Below are 26,308 nucleotides of genomic sequence, written 5' to 3' on the forward strand. Positions count from 1 at the left end.
GGGACCTGGAGTTTTTCTGGAGCTAAAATTATACTGAATTTTGGATTTGGAGAGAAAACCACAAGTACTCAGTGCCTGTTGGGTGGTAGAATTTCCTTGTATGACAACCTAACATCATTAAGTGTATATATCACAAAATAATTGCGCTTTTTTTTTCTGGTTCCACAACTAGTGTGAGCACGTCCAGTGGAGGCACTGGTCAGTTACTGGAATATGTAGACTTATGAGACTCTTGCATGACACTTCCACCAAACAACTAGTGAGTGAAAGATTAATTATGTTTCAAAAACTGAAAGAAACACAGGATACATTTAAAGTCACATGCTTTGATCAGTAAATGGCATTTTGTGCTTGTTTAGTTTATATGAATGACATTGAAAACATTTACATTATAGCACTGTATTAAAGCAGGTGGCAAGTGTATATTTTTGTACATGAGACTGCTATAGGTTTTTTACCCCTCAGCATATTCTTTGATCTTTGCTGGTTTTGCCATCTATTAAAGCTTCTGATTTCAGAGACTTCCATGACTACCTATTTGCCCAGAAATAAATTGAAGAAATAAACTGAACACAAGTAGGGGGGGTATGTTACTCTGACTTTAGCATGGAGTCTATGGAAGTTTTAAGCTACTAGATTGCTTAGCATTGTCTCTCAAAGAAACTTGCTCTGTTCTAAGAACCAGTAAAAGCTCGGTGTAGTAGAAACACTGACCATGTTTACAGGACATTGCTGAGAGATGTGTATGTTAATAAATCAGTGCAAAATAACAGTGGGAAGGAGTTTATGATGCTAATGACAGTACTTTGCTGTCCTGCAGACAGACCAACAGGTTTAGTCTAGGCTGTTATGCTTGGGTATAGCTGACTTTTCATAAGCATGATTTTTTCTTACAACATACTGTGGTATTTTAAAGCAAGTAGTTTAGAAGAAAAACTCATTATACTTCCCTTTATTATATTTTTTTTGTTTGTTTTTAATTTAGGTTGTACCTTAATGACATTCAGCTAAACAAATGATTTGTAGGACTTGAAAAGGAAAGGTATTTTCCAAATATATTTTGTTTAGAGAATCAAGGCAAAGTGTGTTAGGGAGCTCAGCCTGTCTCAGCCAACCTTGCATTTGCTCTGTTTAAGTCCACCAATTTAATTTGCCTTTTATGATTGTAGAAAGCAGCAATTAGAAATCTTTGCACTTTGAGAATCTAGATACCAACTTATCTGAGCCCAGCACTCCTCACTGTGCATCACAAGCTCTTGGTCCATTCACTGCAGCTAGGAATTATTTTGGTTAAGCTCAATTTTCTTGTCATGACAGTGCTAGTTACTGAAGTCAAGGGCATAAACCAAGCCTTTTTATCTGGCAGAAAGGCACAACAGTAAGGAGGAAAGCAATCATGATAGACCAAAGAGACAGAGCTCTGCAAATTGAGGAGATACTTTTGAAAGGTTTTGTGAAGAATATGCTGTTTAACTTGGCATATCTGTGAAAGTAAGGCTGTGCACTGTCCTTAACAGAATTTTCTGGGTTTTCCATATTTCTTTTTTGTTCTAATAATTATATTTATTGTAGAAGCTGCACAGAATAGTTGATATATTCCATAGTTTGTACAAAAACCTAGTGTTTACATCTGGCAAAAATGAAAAGTGGGAAAGATGTCTGTAAAAGAAATGGTATTTTAAAACCAATTCAGACACTGATATGCAAAATATGTTTACATTCATACTACTGGATAGTGTCTGTTTTATGTAATCAATGTGAAAAGAGGGTATTGTAGGACATAATTTCTGCATTGCTCTTTTCTATTTTCCTCAAGATAGCTGGAAGCATCAGCTTTGATAGCACCAGTTCTCATCTACTGCAGAAGGGCACTATAAAGATTCCTCTTGCCAACTACTCGTGAGAGCCATGCTGCAGAAGCCTCATACAGACATCTCTTGTGTGTAAAGGCAGTCCTGAGTATTTTAGGGGCACCTTGGAACTGCAAGCATACTACAAAAACTACTGAAGGCTCCAGGACTTACATTGGTGTGGTTGTATAGTAGGCAATTCTGTTCAAATCTCTCAAATTTAGTCATTCAATCCGCTTGCCTTCTGCAAAATTTAAAGTTCTTGGCAAGTCTCTGTTTGCCTCATTGACAATTCTGGGTTTAGCTTGCTGGCTGAAATATCAATGAAACTGAAGAGAAGGCAGATTTTTAATCCAGTTCAGGAATAACAAGAATAGGGCAAACAAGTGACAACTAACCCTGTGTGATACTAAATGTTAAACTTTTAAAATGTATTTCAGGTTGCACTGTTCCTTGTAATGCTGTGTAATTGAATCCACTTATGGAACAATAGCTGTGCATAAAATAGCCGGCTTACTGTAAGATGGACCAGAAGCTCGGGTAGCAAATCCTTGGGAATGTTACTAAGCAGGAGGAAAATGTTCTGTAGCTTGGCATTAATATGTCATTGTTTGCACAGGACAGCTGAAGCACAGGAAGGAGATGTTGAAAAATTATACCTGAACCTTGATTAGGCAGGTTATGATGTGAGTGATGTCCACACAACTTGCTGGCAGACTAACGTAAAATGCCTTATTGTTCCATTCTATGCACACATATATAATTTAGCAGTCATTGATCAAAATAGAAGAGACATAAAATCAGTGACATTGAAAGGGTTTTCTCCTGTATGCGACATTTGAAAAGAAATCTGTGCTATCTACCTCTGTCAGAGTCCTGGGCACAAAAGACTGATTTAGATAGCATATAGCTGCTTCCAGAACAGCTCCAATCTCTTTCTTCCTGGCATGTCTATTGCTAGTTTTACAATAGATCTGAATTACATTTTGATTTTCACAACAAAGGATGTAATGAAGACATCAATTTCAGATTTTGTTATTTGTATTCATCTTGGAAGCAAGATTCGCAGGGTTAGATTGAGTTAGTCACAACCATATTTACACAGAAATCTGTTGTTCGTGACTGAGTTTATGTTCAGAAATAAATCATAGCTATGAGAAAGGGAGATGAGTCCTAAGCTGCACCCATATGCCAAATGGGTGCACAAACTGCAAATTAAAGGCATAAAAAATATGCCCTGGGGTACCGTACTTTCCCTACATTGGTATCGTCTCATTCCCTTTCCACTTTGCTTCACAGAACCTGAAATGTAATGGTGATGTGCTGGGGGAAGGAAGGCAGGAAATGGCACGAGTCTCTGCTGGGGTAGTTTTATATTTGTAGCAGTATGTTGCACCATCGCTGTTAGATATGATTAAACCTAAATGCCTTATTATTTTTCTGGAATAGTAACGCATTCTTACCCTGCCTGGGATTACAAAAATACATGGGCCATTTTCTTGGCTGGAAAAAAGAAAGGTTTCCTTCTAGAAACAAGGATGCAGCCAGTGTCACCTCCAGTCTTTTAGGCTGCTGTGTAAACTGCAGCTGGTAGCAGTGCTCTGAAAAGTGCAATACATATCCATTCCTGCACCTTTTCATTTGAATTTGAATTTGAAAAGGGAGAAGTTAGGAAATGAGAGATGAGAGCTCTCTCTTTTTCACACTTCGTTCTTAACAGTGAGGAGTTGTGACCAGCCACAGTGGATGGTTAATCACTTCTAGTCTGAACAGATGTCTTTAGTATCCTGCCTTGGGACAACTCACCTATCTAAGTAACTCATCAAAAATGGAACTGAAGAAAGGAGACCCTGTGAGATCTAGTGCATCCTCCCTAGATCATATTAAGGTGCAGGAAGATGCATGCCATTGCCTGCAGAAGCCATGGATTTTCCGAGGCCCCGATGATGTTTAAGGCTCTGTTTCTATGCAATCTCATGGGCCACCTTCTCTTATTTTTTTTGTTTCCAGTCAGCATGAAAGGGGCAAGTGACTGATGGAAGTGCTGGTGGTGTGATCAGTCTCTCTTACGGGTGGGAGTTCCCAGGTTGATGCTGGGAAGGTAACACAGCTGATGTTTACCCTCCCAGATAATTCCTCCCTGGGAGCTGTTTTGTGTTTCACACTTGGTGCTACTGGAGAGGGGGGTGCTGGGGCTCTCCATGGGTACCCTAGGACGGTATCTTCAGTTGACTCTCCCTGTACATGTGGTCTGGGTAAGACAGTAAATGACTGAATGTAAAAGGGACATACGAAGTATGGACCGTGTTAGTATATAAGCCAGACTCTTTGAATTGATGTTTGTACGTGCTGTCATCTGTGGGGTTTAGTAAATTATCTACTACATGTTTTGGGGTTGTTTTTTTTTTTTTTTTTTTTTTTTTTGAGCAAAGTGAGTATTCTGCAACTTTGTGCCCTGTCAGCAGTGAGATTTTTACAACTGTGCTGTACTTCAGCAGGAAATACATGTGAATTTTTAACTGATTAATTTTTAAAAGCGTAGCAGGTATGTTACAAATTGTGGCCTACTTCTTCCAAGCATGGTCCAGCCGTGTGAGCAGCCATGTCCATCCCTGCAGCAGCGCTGAGCTGTGTGAGGCCACTCCCGTGTGCAGAGCTAGGCACTCATGTATGTGCTTTAAAAGCATGCCAACCTTGAACTTTTTTTTAATAACCATTTTGCAAAATCCATTCCAGACAATTTTGTCTTTCCTTTTCATTTTCACTTAAGCCAGGTCATGCTATTTTTTTTTGCTATAGCTTGCTTCTAGAAAGAAATTGCTTAGAAACCAAAGGAGATGGCAAAATAGGTGGAGATTGTAAGGCTGTGATGCTGTTTTTGTGCATTACAGCCTGGTACCATCATGTTTGTGCTCCAGGGTTTGTTTTCTGCTAAAGAAAATTGGGAAGGATTTTTATATAACATACCATGACTGTGGTGGGAGCATTTGCAGGGTTTGTTCTTCAGAGTCTAAATAGATGGAAGGAACAAAGTACTTATTTAGAAATTAAATGACTGAGTGGAATAGATGAAGGGCTTTGGTCTTTGAGCTGCTTCACTTGGCCATATGCAAGGCCTACTCAAAGCAATGAAAGATGTGTTGAACTCATTGGGCTTGAACTAGATGTATCCAGCTAGACCTTGCTAGTCTTCCGTCCTCCTCTTCCCCAGCCTGTCTAAGTCTTTAGGAATCTCAGAGATTTTTCTGACATTTTTCCAAAAATGGTATCAATGCATTCAGCAGCATTTAATTTTTTTCTGCAATAGCCTCTCACAGTAAACTGTAGTCTAATAATTGTTTCCACACAAATTACCAGGAAGCATGGTGGTAACAAGTTGAGTGACACCTGAAATGTAGATTCTTTGGAATATTGGTAGCTCTGCATATTTTGCAAATTAAATTAAATCACAAATCTGTTGCAAATTGGAAGAAATTCCAAGACCAACATTAAAATAATTCAGGGTCTGGAGAGATTGACTTGACGTATGGGAAAGATTTAAGGAGAAAACTACACATTTAGCTGCATGATGATGATGAATGTGCAAAAAGTAGGAATTATTATAACAATAATACTAATTAATAATTGCTCAAGGGGAAAACATAGGAGAAAGACCTGCACCACTGCAGCTCAATGGCCAGTACTTTTTGACATTAGTTTTTCATGGCTGATCCATATTCTTTGCTGTTTAATAATACTGTGGAATGACTGAAGCAAATTCACCTCAAAATAATGCATAGAAAACACATTGTCATGTTTAGCCTGTTCAGCACTCATGCCTCTGGTACTCTCTCACCTATCTTTGTGCTTTTTTTCCCATGCAGCCGTTAATGTTTTCTCACTTTGGTTTCCCAACAGGCCACATCATTGTGATTTATTTTACATTTGCTTTGCCCACAGCAACCAAACTTCTGTCCTTCATAGGCCCTCCTGTTTGGTTCCATTCTTGTAGACAGTTGTGGCTTATAAACAACCTCCCCATCTGCTTGGATTTCAGCTAATGCCACTGGTGATGTACCCACTTACGAAAGATACCTGTTGGTTTGGTATTTTGCTAAGCTTTGATACATGGTGGGAATTTTGAGAGTGTGTTTATGTGTGTGTGTGTATGAAGAAGGATTTTAAAGAAACATCTCTGTAATACTTCTATCTCCATGCTGGTGCTGGGTCAGGAGATGACAGTCTAATGATCTTCTCCAGAGAGTGTGAAACTCTTTTCTTTTAGAACTGCCAAACTTCCTCCATTGCTTTTGAACATGAAGCATTAAAAGTATACTTAAAGTCCTCAGTAGAAATTGAAGTTACCTTTACAGGTTTCTTTCTCTTCTCTCCCCATCTTTTTAGGTCTCAGGATTAGTTGTGTACATCTGATAAAAAAAAATCTGCTTTATGTGCCAGTGCCCAGTTTTCACTATCAGCCAGGAAATAAACTCACATGTGTTTTTTGGTATGGTGAATAGCCAAAGGTTGGGTCCTGCCTCCTTTTTCTTCATTAATGCTTTGTTTAGAATGCAAGTCTTCTGAGGATGCTTATGAGGAAACAGAGGCAATGTCTTTGCAATGGTAATGCAGCCCATCCTAATCCTCTGAGTGCAGATGCCCCCACTATGGGAACCACCAGTCTGGTATCTGGATGGACTTGAAATGCCAGTAACAGGGACCTGCAATTTTGTTGAAATCATAGCTCATATACTGTTTATGATTCAGATCCCCATATTATCAGGGATTTTGCTGGCTCCACAGTTGTTACCTTCTGCTTCTTGCAAGATACAGCTATTTTTGAGGGGGGAATATACTCCTGTCACATGTTTTTTTTTTATTAACATAATACTCTGACACACTTTGGATGAATGATTCCTCTTGGCATCTAGAAACTCAAGTTCATAAAAGTGCATCTGCCTGTGGGCTTTTGTGCAGATTTCACCGGTTTATTTTTAACTTGTAAATCCATCAGTTGTTTGGGACATCAACAGTCTGAGAAATGTCCTCTTTTTCCTATACTGTGCAGCAGAAATGATATTTAATGGCAGGGGTACTTGAGATAAAGTTTTGTTGAATTGCTTGTGAGGATGTTGAAGGTGAAATCTATCTTTAATCCATAGGGAACAGGCCATGTAAAATTCCAGACTTGCAATACATTTCTTTCAGTTATTCTGGAAAAGCTCACTGATGGGTTCTGATGTGAGGTGGGAAATGGGTTTGCACCAGTGTACATTGGTAGGATTCCAGCTAGCTGTGAAGTGTGGGTATTTTACAATGTAATGTATTACTAGTTATTTTTGTTCCAACTGTACATTTCTGTTCCCACAAATGAGTTCTGAGAACTGAAAGGCAATTCCTCTCCTTATTTAAAATGAAGAATAAAACCTGGCTTGCATGCAAGGAATGTGGGCTCTGTTTTAGCACCTGCACCAGTCTCTTCTAAGAACTGTATAGCTGTCTGGGTTTTCATGGAGGAAAGATAATGCAAGGCTGATGTAATCCAGAGTTGAATGAAGTCATCCAGTTTGTGTTTAAAGCTGCATGACTGCCCTCAGTTAATTAACCATATAAAATTGGCCTGGTTTTTCAGGCATCCACAAGTCATCATGAAGATAATAAAAGTGGATAGTGCTTCATACATTGGTAAATGAGGCCACATTTTAATAAGTGACTAAATATGGCCACAAGATACAACTTTATTCAGCACTGCTATATACCCTTTACCCTTGACTGCTGCAAAGAAATTAAAAAAAAAAAGTTTGTGACCTCAGATTAGTCATCTGCTTATAGTATACCAGCATTGTTAGTTAAAAATACAGTAATGGGAGACACGATGACAATAAAAAAGCTAATTTCTTCCTGTTTATTTCCCTTGACTTATATTGATGAATTCAAGTTCTGCAGCTTGTACAACAGCTGAGCTTGTTGACTGTGCTTAAAGACAGAATAATTGCGCAGTATGGTGCAAGGGACAGAGCAATAAACAAGCATACTGACAGGGGCTTGTTGCAACATCACTGGAGTGACATACTATGACTTGAATAAGGAAATATTTTAGTCTGCAAGCCACCAGAGAAAACATGCAGTTCTGGATTTATAATGATGTGGGCAAGATGAACCATCTGTCTTTTCCATCTCAGATTCTGGTGATCCCCTCCACACTCCTCCCCTCCTCAAGTTATATTAAAAGTAATGTGCATGCACATGCATTATCACACAGTGCAATCCAAACTCCACTGAGGTGATGGTCTCCAGCTCTACTGTCAGGGTTGCTTTTAGTAATATACGCTCTAGAAGTCAACTTGTACGCACAGAGCATTTTTAACTCAAAACCTATTTGATTCTGATTTCCATCACTTGGCCCGGTTTCCATTCTACTTTATAGTATGTCAGCCTACATGAAGCTCTCAATCCTCTTTCATAGATTTTCTCCAATATCCACTTTCTAGCTGTAAGATAGTTCACAAAGCTAATAAAAGAATGATCATTCAAACTGAGCTTGTTGCTATGCAACTGCATTACTAAGATAACAACAGAAGTCATTTTTATCTATCTGCTATATCTTATACAATGGAACTCATTTATGCCTTATTTGGATTGAATCGGGTTATCGTTGACAACTTAGTCTGGAGGCTGTTTCAACTTGGAATGAGACCTTTTTTTTTATTCCTAGACCTTTTTAGGTCCCATTTCCTCCTTGGTTACTCACACAGTACATAAGAACATTCATCTGGCTAGGCACTTCTAGCAGGATTGATTTCTCAGCTGATCAAAATCCAACACATTTTTAAAAGGGTCCTTGGTAGAATATGATTTGAGTTGTTAAACAGAAAATTTATTCCCTTGACAAACACCCAAATCTTCAGTATTGGATGCTTAATTCTTTTACAGAAAGCATTCTTTTACCAAGTATATATATATTTGGTGTGTTTGGTATACGTGTGTGTGTATCTATAGATCTATATTTATCAATGCATTATAGAGCTGGATTCCCCATTGGCCTTAGGAATAGAGGATGGCAAAAGGTATTCTATCAAAAGCAAGTCTAACTCTTATGCATTGGTACAGTTGCTGCGTACTGTTTAAAATCTGTCTTTCTGCAGAAGCAGACATCAGAATTGATTATTTTGTTTTACAAAGAGTATGTTTTACATTCTTAGTGTGATGAGGAATTTTTCAATATATAAAAGGAGGTACACTGAGTTTGAAACAGTAACTCAGAAAAGAGTGAGATTTTTCTTTCATGTAAAAATTCTGAAATGACAATATTTTAAAATATTAACATTGCTTAATATTTATCTCACAGTATTACAGCAGACATCCATTGTGCCTTCCGTTTTTCAGTGTTCTGAATCCCTCTGCAGCTTTCAAGCACCCAACATCCCTTGATAGCTTCTACAATGCAGTTATGTGCTGTGTCAGTACAATATGATTGGAAATTAGAGATGTTGGGATATAGCAAAATTAACAGAGTTTATTGTAAAAATAGCCAATCTAACAAACCATACAGCACTGAATGAATTATTCATTTCTATAGCTAATTACATTGACTCTTCATGTTAGAATTTTACTGAAGTTGACAGAGGAGGTGGAATTCAGTTTGCAATTAAGGTACCCAAATGCAGATGTCTTCATCTAAGCTCATATTGTAATCAGCAGAGGTCAAGGATTCAGTTGGGCCCAAGTCAGTTGTCTATTTACAGGTTCTAGGCAGTCACCATCATTGGATTAGCAGATCTGACACAAGACCTACCTTGTAGGTCTTGTGCTTTTTGGGTTCTGCTGGATGTGAGCAGGGTAGATTGCTTCTTTCCATGGCTTCGAGCCCCTTGTCTGTGGGCAACTCAATCCCATGTTAGGTATCTGTTTTACACTTCCTGAGTTTTGTAGGTTACACTGACTGAAATGGGAACTTAGATATCTATAGTGAGATCTGGTTGCCCAGTTGTAGGTCTAGTGCCTTTTTAGATGGTGTGGTGTGTCTTAACTTGCTATCCAACTGCTGTTACAAGCTTCCTGTAGAGCCTCGTGTTACAGCCTTTGCTGATGTCTTAGATATCTGTGAGGTGCCAGGCCAGATGTGACTTGTTAGCTAGGCAGGTGTTTATGCAGTGGAATCCTGCCCAGTAATGCACATGTAGACACCTGGATTTAGGTACCTTAATCTGGAACTGAATTGCACCCAGAATTACCAGCAACCGAACAGCTGCAGTTTTTCCTTAGAAGGGGTTAAGTACAAGAGACTGAATAGTACATGGGGTATTGTCTGGACAAAACTCCTTCATCTGTTCATCCCAATACTGGATGGTAGTTGTGGATTGTGGGAATTAGGATGATTATAGTGAGAGGATGGCTGGTATTAATTAACCTCAACATGACATCCTTTCACAGCTGGACCTCCCCTGGACCATCCTTCTGTGGATGATCACAGACTGTAAAAGATAGACTGCAAAGATCAGGAAACACAGTAGGTAGCCTTGAGAACAGTTTCTTTGAAGTTGTAAGGATCTTTCTGGCTCAGGAGATGGGAATCTGCTGCTGTCTCATTGAGTGAGCCAGAAGTGAAGGAAGTTGGATAGCTCACATCTATCATGTCAGAGCCAGCTGGTGATTGCCCCATGCCGGGAGAGCGTAGCCTGTTCTCCGAGGGACTCCAGCCAAGGTCAGTGAGAGACTGGAGCTACTGTATGAAGCAAGACAGTTTTAAAAAAATGAACAGTGGAGATATTTAAGGTTATGTGGTCATGCTACATTGAAGTCAGCAGCTTTCTACACATTCACAGTAAAATCAAGGTGACTGTGGCCATGATATAAATTAGCCAGGTTTTAAGGGTACTGGATACAGCTGGCAGTATATGGATATAAAATCTTTCTGTCTGTTGGCAGTCTACTGTTGAAAAACATTTCCAAATTTAAGATAACACAGTTATAAGAAAAGGCAGATGGTGAGGAAGATAACTGTCTGTCAAGACTCGTAAGAGGAGATGTAACATTTTTAATTTTGTCCAGGGCTTCAGAAGCCTTCTCTTTTAATATTATAGCTTCAAGTTTTTTCTTTGAATGAATATGGAAGTTTCTCATTTAGACAGATAGGAATCCTTGAATTATTTCTGTGGAGACAATCTGTGAGCATGGAAACTTCTAATTCTTTATAATTTGATTCCCACTGCATGCCACATGGCATGTCTGGTAATCATTGACTCCTGAAACAACTTAGAAGTGTCCTTTGTTTTTCATGAAATGTTTATAAGACATTAACCTCCTTTGTGCTAAATGGCAGACTGTTTCTTTAACTCATGTTTTATACTGTCAGTCATTATAATTTAGTATTTATCATCTTAATTGACAAATCCTTCCTAGGTTTGTCTCTGATATAAAGCTTTATTGATATTACTCCCTTTTGTCAGTCTTTTGGACTGATGATTCTTGACTTACAAACCATATGTACTTCTCTGCATCAAACTGCTGCTTCAAATTACAAATTCATTTCTACAGCCAGAATAATTTAGAAGTAGCCTTTTGTGTTACAAACCAGTCATGTGCTTGAGCCTTACCTGTGGTATAGACCCCTCAACCACATCAGAAGTTACATCCTTGCTGGTCCTTCTTTGCACGTAGAATTATGCTGAAAACTACCCTGAAATGCATAGTTGTTCAAAGTAAACATATTGAGCTTATCCACTTCACTGGCTCATCCGATGTCTGGGTTCCTATGCGTAATCCCAAAGAAAGGCTTATATTTTTAGTTCAGCATGTAACTTCTGATTCACACTGAAATGTGCTGATGATTCTGCAGCCAGTCTGTGGCTGGTCCTGCATGAATGCATAGCGTGGAAGCTAAACTCATGCTTTTTCTGCTCTTCTAATTTTGTCTAAAACTAGTTTCAGTTCCTGAATTTGCTCTGTCTGTGTTTGCCAGCTCATCTAAATGAATAGAGAAGATAGAGTGATTGGCAGGACTGCTCTACAGCAGTCAGAAAGAGTGGGCCAACAAGAAGGAACAAATACCACTTACTGAGAAAATATTGGAATCCGTACTTAGGGTTTTGTTCTGCTGATGCCCCAAGAAAGACTGGCCAAATCATCATCATTAAATTGAAGAGTCACGTTGATACAAAGAGAAGCAGTGCTGTCCACACTGCGGTCCTGTACAACATAATTCTAAGGTTCTTGGCTGAAATTTCACTTTTCTTAGTGAAGTTACTTTTTGTGAGGCAGTGTTTCTGAAAGTACTGTGTCTATAAAAGATACTTGATATTTTTCCTGAGGACATACTCAGTATACAGAACTGCTCTGTTATTTTTTTTGTTGGCTTTTTTTTTTGTTTGTTTGTTTGTTTGGGTTTTTTTCGTTTGTTTGTTTGTTTTAAGAAAACACTAGTGGTTTTGAGGCATCTTCAAGACTGAACTAGAAAACTGAAAACAGAAATTATTTCAGAAATGCTAATCAATTTACTTTCTTGAAATCAATCTCCTTTTCAATTTATGTAGTCAGATGTGCAAAAATTGAGGCCCTCCCCACCAAATAACAAAAAACTTTGAAAATCTCAATGGTTCTCTTGAGAACCAGGAGCTCTGTCAACAAGCTTAGCAATAAAATAGGAGGCTGCTCTACCATAAATGGTCTGTAGGAGTTTTTGTAGGAGTATTTTTTCTTTCTGACAGGCTTCCAAATCCTCTTAAAAAGACTGTAGCTGTTTCTTACTGTCGTTAAATGCTGCAATCTTTTCACATAATCTTAAGTGTATTCTTAGGAGGAATGGTGCAAGGAATTGTATCTATTTTATATTTCAAAAGTAAAAGGTATTCCAAGGAAACACTTGCAGTCAGCTAGCTTGATTGGCCTGTAACTCACATTGCTCTAAATCAGAAGTCACTGCTGTCTTCTGTAGGTGTTCTTTAAAATTGTCACAAAAAGTCAATGAAAATTAAGTATCTTGATGCTTTACCACTTTTTTTTACCTCATGTTTTGGTTTGGGAATAAGCATTTTGTGAAAATGTCAGTGTACTTATTTCTTTGGATTTTATTCCTTCATTTTATTTACCTGTTTCAATGTGTTTCCCTTCCAATATATTAATAAAAGAAATGTGCGTTTGATTTAGATGGGGAACAGAATTTCATTGTGAATACTTGTTTCCTAATGCAAAATAATATTAGAGTGGTAGATGGTTTAATCATGCAATAAAAGATGAATTTATACTATCCCAAATATCTGTCTTGGCAGATATTGGAACTAATTTGTAAATGCTTCCTAAGTTAATGTCCAAGTCACATGGAAATGGAGATTTGGACTGGACTGACAAAGATAAGCAGCTCTGAGTCACACAGATCAATCACCAGGGAAAATATATTGTCAGCAACAGTAATTACAGCAGGTAATTGTGTCATTTACCCTGTTACAGACCAGTAAATGTGATGAGTTTGGAACATACCAGCTGTCACACAGTGTTAACTTTGATGTTCAGGGTTTGGAAACTTGTGGTAGAATTTCTTAATGACAGTGCATGTGGAAAAAAAAAAAAAAAAAAAAAAGGAAGAAAAAGGTTTCACACTGTTCAAAGCAGGCATAAATGGCCAATTCTTTTCAAGATAAGAGGGTTGACTTCTAGAAGGGTGGGGCTCTATCAGGAGTAATCTGTTTTTAATTTTTTTCCTGTGTTTTTCACAAGTTTGGAGCATGCACATTCTTGGTAAGAATTTATTACCTTGTTTCTAGCTCTTTAGAAAGTAGACATGGATTTAAAATTCAACTTAACTTCTGTCTACATCAGTTTAATGTCTGGGAGGTAAATAGAGATTGTGGATGATGGTAGCCTGAATGGATATTCCAATCTGCTTTGAATACCCTGTGTTTATTCACTTAGTACAGCTTCCATGGAGTGGGCTTCATCTTAGTTTGAAGACCTCCAAAGTTTTTCGCAGCATCTCAACTTAAATCTTAACATTTCTGAAGAGGAGACATGTAGAGGAAGTAGAATTACAAAGGTGTAGTCATCCTGGGATTACAGTAATATGAGGAAAATGTATTAGTACTAGGAAAACCTGATCAAGGTTTGCTTTTTCCTTAAGTCTGTGGTTTGATTCTAAATTTGTATTTTGAGTATTTGAGACCTGAACAATACTGAACACTTAATGTAATGTATGGTTCTGCTTATTAGAGCAATTCATGGTGTTCTTAATTAAGACAGCAAATTTGATGGCAGAATTTTTCAGATACGTAAAGTTTGCTAAGATGTGCTTATACAAATATTTATTTATCAGTATAAAATGCACATATGTATCCATATATGTAAGTACAGAAAAAATTATTTGAAGAGTTGATTGGCACTAACCTTTGAACTGTGACAACAAAAGCATGGTGTGGACTAGAAAATCTACCTGTGAAACAAGTAAGTTAACCAGTGTCAAGATTCAAACCATTGCATGAGAGTGAAGGAAGCTGAAAGCTAGTTTCATTGCATCTCCATTACTATGCTGTGCTGGTTTTTGTTAGAAGCAGTGCAAATGGCTCTGGAGGTTATCTCGTGGCATCAAGGGTTATGCGTGAACTGCAGAAGCCAGGAGCACTTCCTGGCTTCCAAGGCTGCATGTGTGTGTTATCTCTTCCCTGACACTACGCTGTGGCAAGAACTGGATGTACCATTCTCCTTGGGTGCTTTTGTTTCCAGGGAAGGCAGCTTAGGTGCAGTTTTTGTGAAGGATACACTTGCTGTGCTGTTCTAGTGTGACTCCATAAACTCTCAGGGAGGATGTGCCCTAGTGAAAATTGGGACCATCACTAGAGATGGTATCAAGGCTGACCTAAGGGCAAAGCATCAATATTGTTCTGCTTTGTCATGACTGAAGCATATCTTTGTCCCTGCTTTCAAGTAGAGAAAGAATCAGGTGAGAAACACTGAAGGCAGGCCTCCTCTCCCCATAGAGCTCAAGCACTACAGTTGTGTTTTCAAAAATAGTACTGTCCTACTTGTTATCCAGTAAGTCATCTGAGTGCCTGTGTCACAGTACTGCCAGGGCAATAGGAGTAACCATCTCATGCATTAAGAAATATCCTTGCTGCATAAGAGGGCAGAAACCCCATTTGTTTCCTAATATTTATGGTTAGGTAAGCCGCTCCAGATTCCTGCAGACAGGAGCAGGATCAAAGCAACAGCAGCATTTCATCCATCACTGTGGTGCCTCTCATTTTCTTTACCTGACAAGCACTGTCCTTGATAATAGTGCAGTATGTTGTAACTGGGATTTTCCCAGGAGCCTCTGGAATGAGTTGGAAACCCCTGGTCACAGTGCTATCCCCAAAAAATAGAAGATGGGCACCAGCTATGTCTAGAGAGCTTTGAGTACGTCTATATTTAATCAAACCAACTTTGGCCAGTACTTGATTGCTGAGACATCTTTCTCCTGTCCCTTTTTATATCCATCCTTCTAGTAACTCTGTGCTGAAAAAGTGTTGTTCAGAGGTGTTTTTCTGGAGACTTCTGCTTATGTAGATGGTCTGTAAGTTGTTACTAGTGAAATATGAGAACAGGCAGCAAGTGGTTGGAGAGCCACATTCCTGCTTTCTTTGTATGACAGAAATATGTGTAGGATGGAGGCCAAATATCCAGCATGTATCTGTTGCTGGTGGCAGACTTGTATAACATGGAGCCTTCTAGTAAGGAAACAGTAAATTAAAAGGGCTGGCATTAGGAGAATAAGTAAAATAAACATTTTTTCACTTGGCTGAGGAAATTGGAATAGCATATTTACAACTCTAGTCTGGCTATTCTACTAACAGTAAAGTAGGGAGCACTAATATAGATGTAGAATTTGCTATCATTGCCTCTTTTGACAACATAATAGAAGATTTTGAAAGCATCAGTTTATCATAAGTGCCTGGGAGGTTTTGTGCACAATACAAGTTGGAATTTAAAAAGATTTACCTAGGAACAAATAATGCATCTGGCTAGATTAAAAAAAAAAAAAGAAAGAAAGAAAGAAAGAAAGGATGAATTTATGGAGAAAGTCTATATGATGAAATACCTTTTAAAAGATAGAAACCTTATTTTAAAATGTCGATGGTAAAAGAGACAAGATATTAAGAGATCAGTTTGAATTAAGACAAGAAAGAAGTGGGTGATAAGGTCACAGACCTTATGTCTAGACTGAAATCTCTTAAGGTGGGATTTTCAAAATCATTTTGCATTTGCATTACAGTCCTGCCATTAAAATCAGTGGGAGTTACATGTTTTCCTTTAGGGGAAACAGACCTATGCTAAGTGCTTTCGAAAATCCTTTCCTTAAAGTTTTCTGTTCAAGAAGGAATATAGAAAATGGCAGATATGAAGGAAAATAGAGATAAATTGAAGCTTTTTTAACTTTTAGCTGTCATTCTAAATATTCTTCAATATATTTCCTCTCCCTAACTGTCTGAAAAGGGTAAAAATTCACAGGATGTTAGATGAAGTAATACTGATTAATATTACAATAGAAGACTCCACGAGAGGAATGTGAGTATTTTGCAAAAATGTCTTGTTCCATGAAATGGGAAATCACAATTATAACACACATTTTGAAGGAGATGAAACTTAGGTGGGTTTAAGAATGTTTAAATGATTTGCTGAAGAGCTGTGGAGAAAGATGGAGGGAGTAATACTAGGCCTGCCTTGAAATATATATTTTACTCATCAACTTGTCTGTTGTGACTGAGACTGAGAATACCTTTGTCTTCCCTGAGTTCCAGGAGATCTTGGCACGGACTTCTCAGTGTGCAGATACCACAGGAAGTGTGGACTAGTCAACATTCAAGTCGTGTGTTAGGCTTTTCACGTTGTGTCCTAGGGGAGAGTATACCCTGCTTAGAGCCATAAAATCCATTATTAGAGCTACAGAATTTGGAATTACTAGTGAACAATTCAAAGGGACTTACAGCTAAGAGTTATGTATTCCTTCAGTCTAGGAAGAAAACCCAGAACAGGAATAACCGAAAAATAAAAGAGATTTTGTGCAAAGAAAAAAGTCTTAAAGGGTAGGAAAGAAAGTATATGACTCTTTGTCCTGGGTTGAGTGTCCTGGCTTGGCAGGCTTTGATGTGTGAAATAGTTTTCATTAGGTGGAATTCTGTTGTGAAATAAAATGTAAAATTTAAAATCTTCTTAGAATAAGTTTTTGAAGAACTAGTGTTTACTAAGACTACAATGTCCCATATTTTTGGAAGTTATATTTGCATATAAATATGCATATTTCTCTGGAGATTTTTGGTCCCAGCTTCTTTCTTGTGTTCTCCACTTTGGTAAAGAACAGTGTACACATTAAAAGTTTTGGTTCTCCTTGAGATAAAAGAACTTCATGATTGGAAGTAGGAGGTGTTTTAGGGATGGATTTCATCATCACATTCAGTGGCAGGATTTGTCTTTTTGTGAAACAAATTATACCAGTTTCAGAAGTCCAGCTCAGTCCATGCCTGTCTCAAGTCTCCTCAGAGCGACAGCCACCTCGGAGCTTTCTCCAAAGCCCTCTTAGACTCAGAGGAAGATGCAAGGAGAGTGAATGCTTGTTCCTTCTCTTGATCAAATGTTTTTTTTCAGCTGCTTTTAATTCTGCATCAATAATTGCCAGTAATACAGTTTTCCTGTTACATCTTCCTAGTAGTACAGCTAAGATGCAGTCCTGGAGCTTTCTCATAACGGATACAAAAAGGAACACTGGATTTTGGCCATATCCTCAAGTGGATTTTCTTTCTAAGGCTTAACTACAGTTTTGTTGTTTTGAATTTTTCAATCATATTAGCACCAAATATAGAATAAGTAAATAAGCTAATAGATAAAAGAGAGAAGTAAACATCTGGATGAGATGATGATGGCAGCTGTTCTCCCTGAAGAATAAGAATGGACTTAGTAATTAGAAACAGCATTTCAGAAGGCAGAATGGTCTCTAAACAGACCTTGAAAATAGAACATGCACATGCCAGAGCTATTTTTATTATCAGCATAATTAAGAGAAAATAGTAGGAAAATTCTGGACCTAGATCTACAGAAATTGTTGTTTATGGCTGCACTGAAGAAAGAATTAGAAAATGAGGACCAAGAGCAGCATGGATATATATGACTGGGTAAAGGTGAAAATTAATCATCAGGATTAGCAGTGAATAGACTATTATAGGGAGACCTGGCTTCTCATATCCCCAGCTTTGAACTGAGGACATCTGCTGATGGTCATTAATTAATGATTAATGACTTAAGTGTTTACTAAGGGTAAACTGTGTGATGGTAACTCTATGAGTAAATAATGCATCGGTTCCATTTTGCATTTGAATTAATATCTATCGAAAAATTAATTGGGATATACTTGAATTGGGGAATATCAATCCAAAATTTTAACATAAATATACAGAAAACATAGAATCATAGAATCCTATAGGTTGGAGAAGACCTTTAAGATCGCGTCCAACTGTTAACCTAACACTGCCAACACCACCACTAAACCATGTCCCTAAGCACCACATCTACAGGTTTTTAAAATAGCTTCAGGGATGGTGAGTCCACCATGTCCCTGGGCAGCCTGTTGCAATGCTTGACAGACTTTTTGGTGAAGAAATTTTTCCTAACACCCAATCTAAACCTCCCCTGGTGCAACTTGAGGCCGTTTCCTGTTGTCCTATTGCTTGTTACTTGGGAGAAGAGACGGACACCCACCTCGCTACAGCCTCCTTTCAGGTAGCTGTAGAGAGCGATAAGGTCTCCCCTGAGCCTCCTTTTCTCCAGGCTAAACAGCCCTAATTCCCTCAGCCACTCCTTGTAAGACTTGTGCTCTAGTTCCTTCACCAGCTTGGTTGCCCTTCTCTGGACACGCTCCAGCAAATAGCATAATTCAATAAATTTACAGCATTTGCTCTTTGAAAATAGTGTGCATATAATGAGACTTTAAGTAACCCTGCCAATTAGAGTTAAAACTAGTTCATATGAAGTCTTAAAGAAATTAACCATCTGTCATTTCCCAAATGATCTTAATGAAATAAGTCTTCCAAACTATCCATATAATTATTACTAATTTTTGTCTTGTACATGAACTATATGAGGGGAAAAAAGCTTGTAATGAAGATAAACTGCAAGTGGGCATTTAAGTGTGTCAGCTATTGATAATTCAAGTAATTCTTATCTGTCACCATGATTCTATACGATTCACAATTCTTAACTGTTCGCTATGGTTCTATAGATCTATACCAAATCAATGAGAAGGAGAGAGGAGGCCAAAATTAATTTGAGTTCAAGAATGCAGAGATATCAAAAGGAGAAAATACCTAATATAGTATCTTTATTTAAATTATTTTAATTTAATCCTTATCCACAAGTGAATCTTACTCAGAAATGAATATCTGTTGTATTGTGTTACAACCTTACAATTGGAGGGTGTATTTTATTTTTATTTTGGGGAACTTTTAGGCATTACTGTGCTTTAAGTGTTATCTCAGCTCTTATTTTCCAATGTTGGTAATGGAAAGTTCAGGAAAACTTTACCCATAAATAAGTGATTCAGCTCAGTCATAATCCCTTTTTGCTGTTGGATCGAACCCTGTTGTTTATTTTTTTTTTCTTACACATTTGCAGATTTTGGATGTGCAAAGAAAATATTGGGAAGGCTTGCACCATGCAAGTTGGAAATGCTATACAGACTTCTGTTTATTTTTTATTTTCAATCATGAAATACACAGTAGGGAAGGTAGGGGCTGATATTGCATAGTGCTAGGACAATGAGGAAGAAGCAGGTGACATACCTTATGAACAGCATGTTAAATTTTATGAAGTTCTGCAAGAATCTCTGCACAGATAATAAACTTGGTAAGACAGATCTCCAGCTGTCATTGCATTAACATACATCACAGGATCTAGTAGGTCCTGATTAGTTTACACCAGCAATCATTGCTTCACCCTAGATATCCTTCTGAAGTAACAGTGTTTTTGTCAAGCAAACCATATAACCATATGGAATGTTCTGGAGTAGTATTTCAAAATGAGCCAAAGTAAAATTAAGTATATCACCCTTACTGTGTGTGCATATATACATACATGTACATATGTGTGTATATATATTTTTGTGTGTGTATTTAATCTATTTGCTGCACACCGAAGGATGCATAAGTGAATTAATTTCATTGCCACGTAATTTTTTGCATCTCTAAGTTATCTGTGTTATAAGAACTATTTAATGGAACATTTATACACACTTACTGTTACTGTTGTTATTGGAACAATAGCAAATAGCAAATTTTGGAGTTGAAAATTTTTTTCTATCTAGAAAGACCTCATTCCAGAGATAGTTGAGTCAATATACATACTGTATTTAAATCTTTGGTTGATTCCCAGAACAGAGACTTTATGAATTTTAACACTGTTGAGCATAGTGTCCTGAACAGTGTAAAATAGAATTTAGATATATTAGATAATAAAGCTTTAGAAGTAATCATTGCAACCAGTGCATTTGGTCTTTATAGATGTTTATGCAAATTCAGGTTTGTTAATCATTATAATCTCCCTTGAAAAAGTCATTTTTATTTCTTTGCCTCTGTAATATGATTGTACCTGGCCTGTCCCCCTTTTCATTATGGTGTGCAGTGAAATAAATATAAAACTTTAGGTAAATGTATGTCACATAATTTCTAAAGATGCTTGAAATAAGTGACCTCAGTGTTGCTTCTTGCAGCATCAAAAATATATTTGGTCAGTATTGACATTGCTAAATAATGCAAATAATGTTTCTGTACTGGTTTTTGAACTTAAAAACCATATTAATGGTTCTCTTTAAATTATTCTTTTATAAATTGCCTTTTTTGCTTCTTTGTAATGCATGGTCCTATCTGCTTTTACAGTTTCCTGTTTGATATTTAAGATTGCTGAACTCAGTCTCTGCAATGTACTCCTTATTTAAGGTGACTTCCCAAGTGTTCGAGTGAAAAAAGCAACCAAAGTGTTAAGAATGAATTAATGAAGAATTACTAACAGAGCACCACTCTTTTTATTACAAATAGTATTTCTGTCTTTAATGAATCTGGACAGTCTACCTTGTTATTAATAGGGAATTCTGGAAGAAGCTGTTTCTGATGGTCTCTGTAAATTGGTGTGGGTAGTGTGCCATGTGCCATAGAGTGAATGTAGTAAAATGCTTTATGTACAGAATTTTTTGAGGTGTAGTTTAACCATTTGTAATGCATCCATAAAAGAGCCAGTCCTGAAGTGTAGGCTGACTGCTCTGTTAGGTGCCACTGTAAGAAGGAATATGAAGAAGTACTATATTTAAATGGTTTTGAATGTGTTATTGAGGCTAAGCTTAGATGGTACAGGGCAACAAAACTAGATGGATTGTAAAACATCCTCAATCTTTTTCTGATGATTTTTTTCCATTGCTATCATTTTTAAAAACTCTGCTCCTTTAATTGAATCACAAAATTTCCTGTTACTTTGAGACATTTTCCTCCTAAAAAAATGACATGTAAACTTCAACCCAAGAATCATTTATCAGACCCATGAATTTTTCATGTGTGGCTAATATTTGATTTAAAAATAAACCTGAAGTTTGAGTAGATAGCCACAGAAGTCCTGCCTGTTTTGACAAAATTTAGGTTATGTGCTGGACCCTCTTCCTGAAATGTTAGCAAGCATCCTCTGTGAACTTTCTTGCAGGACGATAAGAAACACTGAAGTTTCTTACATAGAGTAAGAAACCAGACATATTATCTTTGAATCCAAACCCCATTACATAGCTGATGGAAAGGTAATTTTATTGATACTGTATGCTTTAAGAAAAATCCATCTTAAAACAATCTGTAGTTTTTCTTAGCCCAGAGAGTAAATGTTAGGAAGGCACACTCAAGTGTGACAGTCATCTTTTTATTCGAAGAACATATATCTGTGCAAATGGCCATCAAGGCACCGGTACTTCAAGGTGTTACAAATATGATTAATACCCTGTTGTAGTGGAATACCAATATTAAGCTTGCTTGGCATAGAGGCCACAGCACTTGCCCTGCCTGTGGGTGCCTGATGGGCTTTCAGGGCTGCCCCGGCCACACGCGTAGAGCTGTTCCTCTTAATGTCACAGTCTGTGATTGCCTACTTCCCTCTAATATACTCTTATCCCTAGTAAAGAGCTGCCATATGTGCCAGGGATGCTTGTGCATTCCTAAGGGATGGCGTGGATGGCTATACTTCCTTGTTGAGGATGATGCTTAATCTGTCAAATTCAGTTATTTGAGCTAGTTTACCAGTGTGACGTATTGTTGCATAGACCCTACCTCCTGAGACACCAAGATAATATCTTTGCAAGATATTTTAGCCTGTGTAGTGCATAATATTTTGCACATTTCCATAGTTATTTTCCTGTTATATAGAACCTTTAAAAATGAGAAAACAATACATTTAATATTTAAGTAGCGTACCATATTTAAATAATATAATAATATTAACACAAACTAAGAAAGCTAGGCTATTATTGCAGTACAGACAACACTTTTTACCTAATTTGCATGGTCATTAATTTATTTTTCTTTTATTTTATGGACTGATTTAGCATGAATACTGTTTCAGCCAGCATAAGAAATTTCACTGTGTTAGGAGGTCGGAGTCAAACATTATAATTGGATTTTAGAAGGGCTGGATCATTTGGTGAACAATAAAAATTTTAGCTATTCATGCTGAGAGCAAAGTAATTAAATCTCATGCTTCAGGGCAGAGGCCTGCAGCCCGTGCTCTGCTGCATCCAGGAAGGGACCTAGCTCAGTAAGTGCCGGTGCCTTGGTGCTGAGGGTTGAGAGCAGCATTGTTGGTGATGAGAGACACATAAGTCCTTGTTTAGAAGAGGGATATTAGGTTAGTGTTATTAAAAAACAGGCAAAAAAACAATCAACAACAAGAAACACACACAGAGAGAAATAGTATCTAAACCTGTGTAGTGTTTAAAATTGATTAGTTATGTTGTGGTGAATTTTTCCCCCTTTTAAACAACAAGTACTTGCCATTATTTAAGGACAACTTACATCTACCGATGTACTGGAGATGTGCCATTCTGCCAGTTCTTCTGCAGCTTATGGCCAGTATTGAAATAGCAAGTTGAACATTTCCATAGTGATTTGCAAATGTTAAGAAATTAATTTTCCTGACAACTCTGTGGGGTATGTGCAGAATTCAGGTCTTTATTTATAGAGGGGAAGATGCAGAGCAGTGTGACATACGCAAAACTGGGGAAGAAAGAACATTCAATTCCAGATTTAAGACTTGTGTCAGATAGCCAGAACTGACAAAAGCTGCACTAATAAACTTTGCTAAAACTTGGGCAGAATGATTGTGAAAATCTTATATGCAGGTTAGTCCATGTGTGCTGATTGAAATTAGACACCCTCGTGTTCCCCAAACAGTCGGTTTTCCTGAAATTAAAATTTCAGGGGTCTGAAATTATTTATGGATAGGTGAATACTGTGGATTTAAAGAAAATGATAGGAATATTTCTAGAAGATGGAAATGTTTCATTTTGATGCCTACAGACTAAGATATTGCATTTTGTAAATAGCAGAGGATTTCTTGTAGGATTTTGAAATGACACTTTAAAACATGTTATTTTGAAATTGCATTTTCCATTTCTTAAACATCACAAACTAAACCATTAAAATGTTCAGTAACCTAAACATTTATACAATAGTTTTTTTGTTTCAGATTAAACAGTACGTTGCAAGTTAACACAAACTCATATTGTCCAGACTTTTCATTTATTCCAAAAGGGGTATTTGCCAGTATGTCTAAGTCTAGTCACCAGACTGAGGACTCCATCGCACGCCAGTGTTAGCACGTGCCATGCCAAAAGTCCCTCGAACAGCAGGCAGACCTTTGTTTTCAGATTATTTATTTCATCTAAATAAAGTGCTGCATATGTACCAAAGGGCTACATTTTGAAGTTCTACCTTCTGCTAACTTTATCTTTTGCAGTTTGGAGTGTGTGTCTCACACCATTAGTCATTTTTCTGAAGGAAACCCTATGAATCCCACATAAGATAAACCTGCATGAATAAATTACACCAGTAGAACTAACATATGGATTTTCAGTATGCTAGCCAGCTTTTTGGCAAATGTTTGAGAACACTGTAGCCCACATAGAAAGTGTAATGATTGTGGCTCCCTGTTAATGAAAGTGGAATTGTGCTGCAGCACAGTTAGCACATACTAGTATGTGCTAAAAATATATACCCTGGCTATCCCATGGTTACATGTTCACATAGCCCTGTTGTCAGTAGCTACTACTGCGTTTATCTCTTTTTGATGTGGATACCTATACAAAACTTTTTGTTGTATTTTAAAAATTCAGGACCATCCCATTCTTGTTTCCCTTTTCAGAGCATGACGAATGTATAACCAACCAGCACAACTGTGATGAAAACGCGCTCTGTTTCAACACTGTGGGTGGACACAACTGTGTCTGCAAGCCGGGTTACACGGGAAATGGTACCATCTGCAAAGGTAAGCTGCTGAAAACCCTGGGGTTTGGCAGTCTTTGAACCGAATGAGACGCTTTGTCATAGTTGATGCAAACCTGGTCACGTGCCTTGAAGACGACACAAAATTCTAGGCTAGGCTTTTAGGCCTTGCACCTATAAGAAGATTTTCATAGGCAGGTACACATTGACTTTCCATTTGACAGAGTTCACAGTATTTTGAGGATGATGCATACATAGATAATATGCTCTAAAATTTGAAGTAATTATGTTTCATTTCTGCGTCAAGTTAACAGTTTCTATGCATGCTACACCATCTAAGGAAGCCCACAGTTACCAGCAAAGTTACAGCTATGAAAACGTTGTCAGATCTATGTTGTCCACAGTCAATCGCTTGCTATTTTGCTTGGATGAACTGAAAGTTGTTTGGTATGCCGTGTGTTTTTATTGTAAATGGGAAAAGCAGTAGACATGCATGCACAAAACCTTTGCTACAGATGAGGTGGTGCTTTGTTTTCTAACATCCTTGTTCACTGGTAAACATCAGAAGTTATACTTCTAGTCTTAGAAAGATGCTTTTCCAGAGATACAATGCTGCTTTTATTTCCATTGCATTTCACATCAGAGGGGATCATACTTGGTACTTGGGTCCAAATCCTTGGAAGTCCTAAGACTCTGAGCATAGGATGTAGAGGATGCTTGAAAAGAAAAGTAGTGTAGCTGTAGGGAAACTAGCTCAGACATGAGGAGCGGTCCAACTGCAGCAATAACATACCCAGCGTTTCCTGAAATTGTGCCTCAGTCCTCTTGATCTGTTAGGTGTGAGGATCTAAGGGGCCAGAGTTAACATTGGGAATATCCTATAGATACCTTCTGCTGCTGTGCATTATCAAGGCTAAACAACTGAGAATTTCTTTAATTGCTAAGCCTCATTAAGATCTTAGCACTAGTTATTCCTTCACCTGAGCCACAGTATGATTTTTCTAAATATTCCTAACATAAACAAGCTCTTTGTAAAACACAGCAGCCTAATCTGCTTCCAATCAAACACATGAGTAGAAGGAGAGATGTCAGCAAATACACCCTTTTATGTTGGGCTCCCTCCTCTGGGGAATGGGGAAAAACTCTTAGCCTGAGGAGGTTCAAACCCAGAGCTGCTCCTCTCAGAAGAGAGCTCTGTCTGCACAGCTCACTCCTGTGCTGTGCTTGGGAGCATTCCCCAGTCCTTCTGCTGGAGGTGTGTCAGCTTACAAAAAGGTCATTGAGATTTCTTTGGGTCAAAGAGAAGGTGCATAACTTCAGAGCACCGCATTCAGCTCTTCTGTTCCCTGAATAAGAGCTCTGACTGCAGGTCTGACATTTCAGAGGCCACCTGGCCCCACTGTGGAAGAAAAGTGCATCCCTCCCTCCCCCCTTTTCAATACTGAAAAGACAGTACACAGGAGAAGGCTCTGAGCCTGTGTTTCCCAATCTGAGAAATGTACTACTCTGCAATCCTGGCTCAGATGTCAGCATCCTTCAAAGAGACCTGGTTGCACCCCTTGTCCCCACACCTTTGGCAGCTTTTCCTGTACTGTGCTGCCAGCTGTGCTCCCATGGACTGTGTCATTTAGCACCGGGAAGCTTAGATGTCTCACTCGGTTCCGGGGGCCTCACGCCACAAGGCTGGTGCCTGCAAACTGGGAGCTGGAAAGCTCAAATTGGTAGCATTCATGTTCTCTCTCAGATGATCCTTAAAGACCTCATCAGTGGTGCTGTTACAGAGAGCAGCTGCAAACCGAAGCCTGGCATTACAGGTGGCTGGTTACAAGTGCAGGGCTAGACCAGTGCCCTGGAGCAACTCTTTATGTTGGTGATAACCTCCATCTGTCTAGTTTCACCTACAGTTTCTTGTGGCCAGAGCATTTCTGATTCCATATTTGGGATGCAATCAGAGCAATTAACAGATGCCGTGCTTTCCATCAGAGCTAGTTGCATTTCTGT

At 38.1% G+C, this 26,308-nt stretch overlaps 1 protein-coding gene across 1 annotated transcript in view; it reads left to right on the top strand.

Annotated features, from left to right (window-relative positions):
• The window catches only part of NELL2 (neural EGFL like 2), a 154,998-nt gene that overhangs the window by 86,848 nt on the left and 41,842 nt on the right, over positions 1-26,308 (top strand). Inside the window, exon 14 of the mRNA XM_042792589.1 lies at positions 24,228-24,350. Coding sequence (XP_042648523.1) covers positions 24,228-24,350 — 123 coding nt within the window. The remainder of the gene's footprint in view (positions 1-24,227; positions 24,351-26,308) is intronic.

The sequence above is a fragment of the Tyto alba genome, unplaced genomic scaffold (assembly GCF_018691265.1).
Source record: "Tyto alba isolate M040663 unplaced genomic scaffold, T.alba_DEE_v4.0 Super-Scaffold_2, whole genome shotgun sequence".
Lineage (NCBI taxonomy): Eukaryota > Metazoa > Chordata > Aves > Strigiformes > Tytonidae > Tyto > Tyto alba.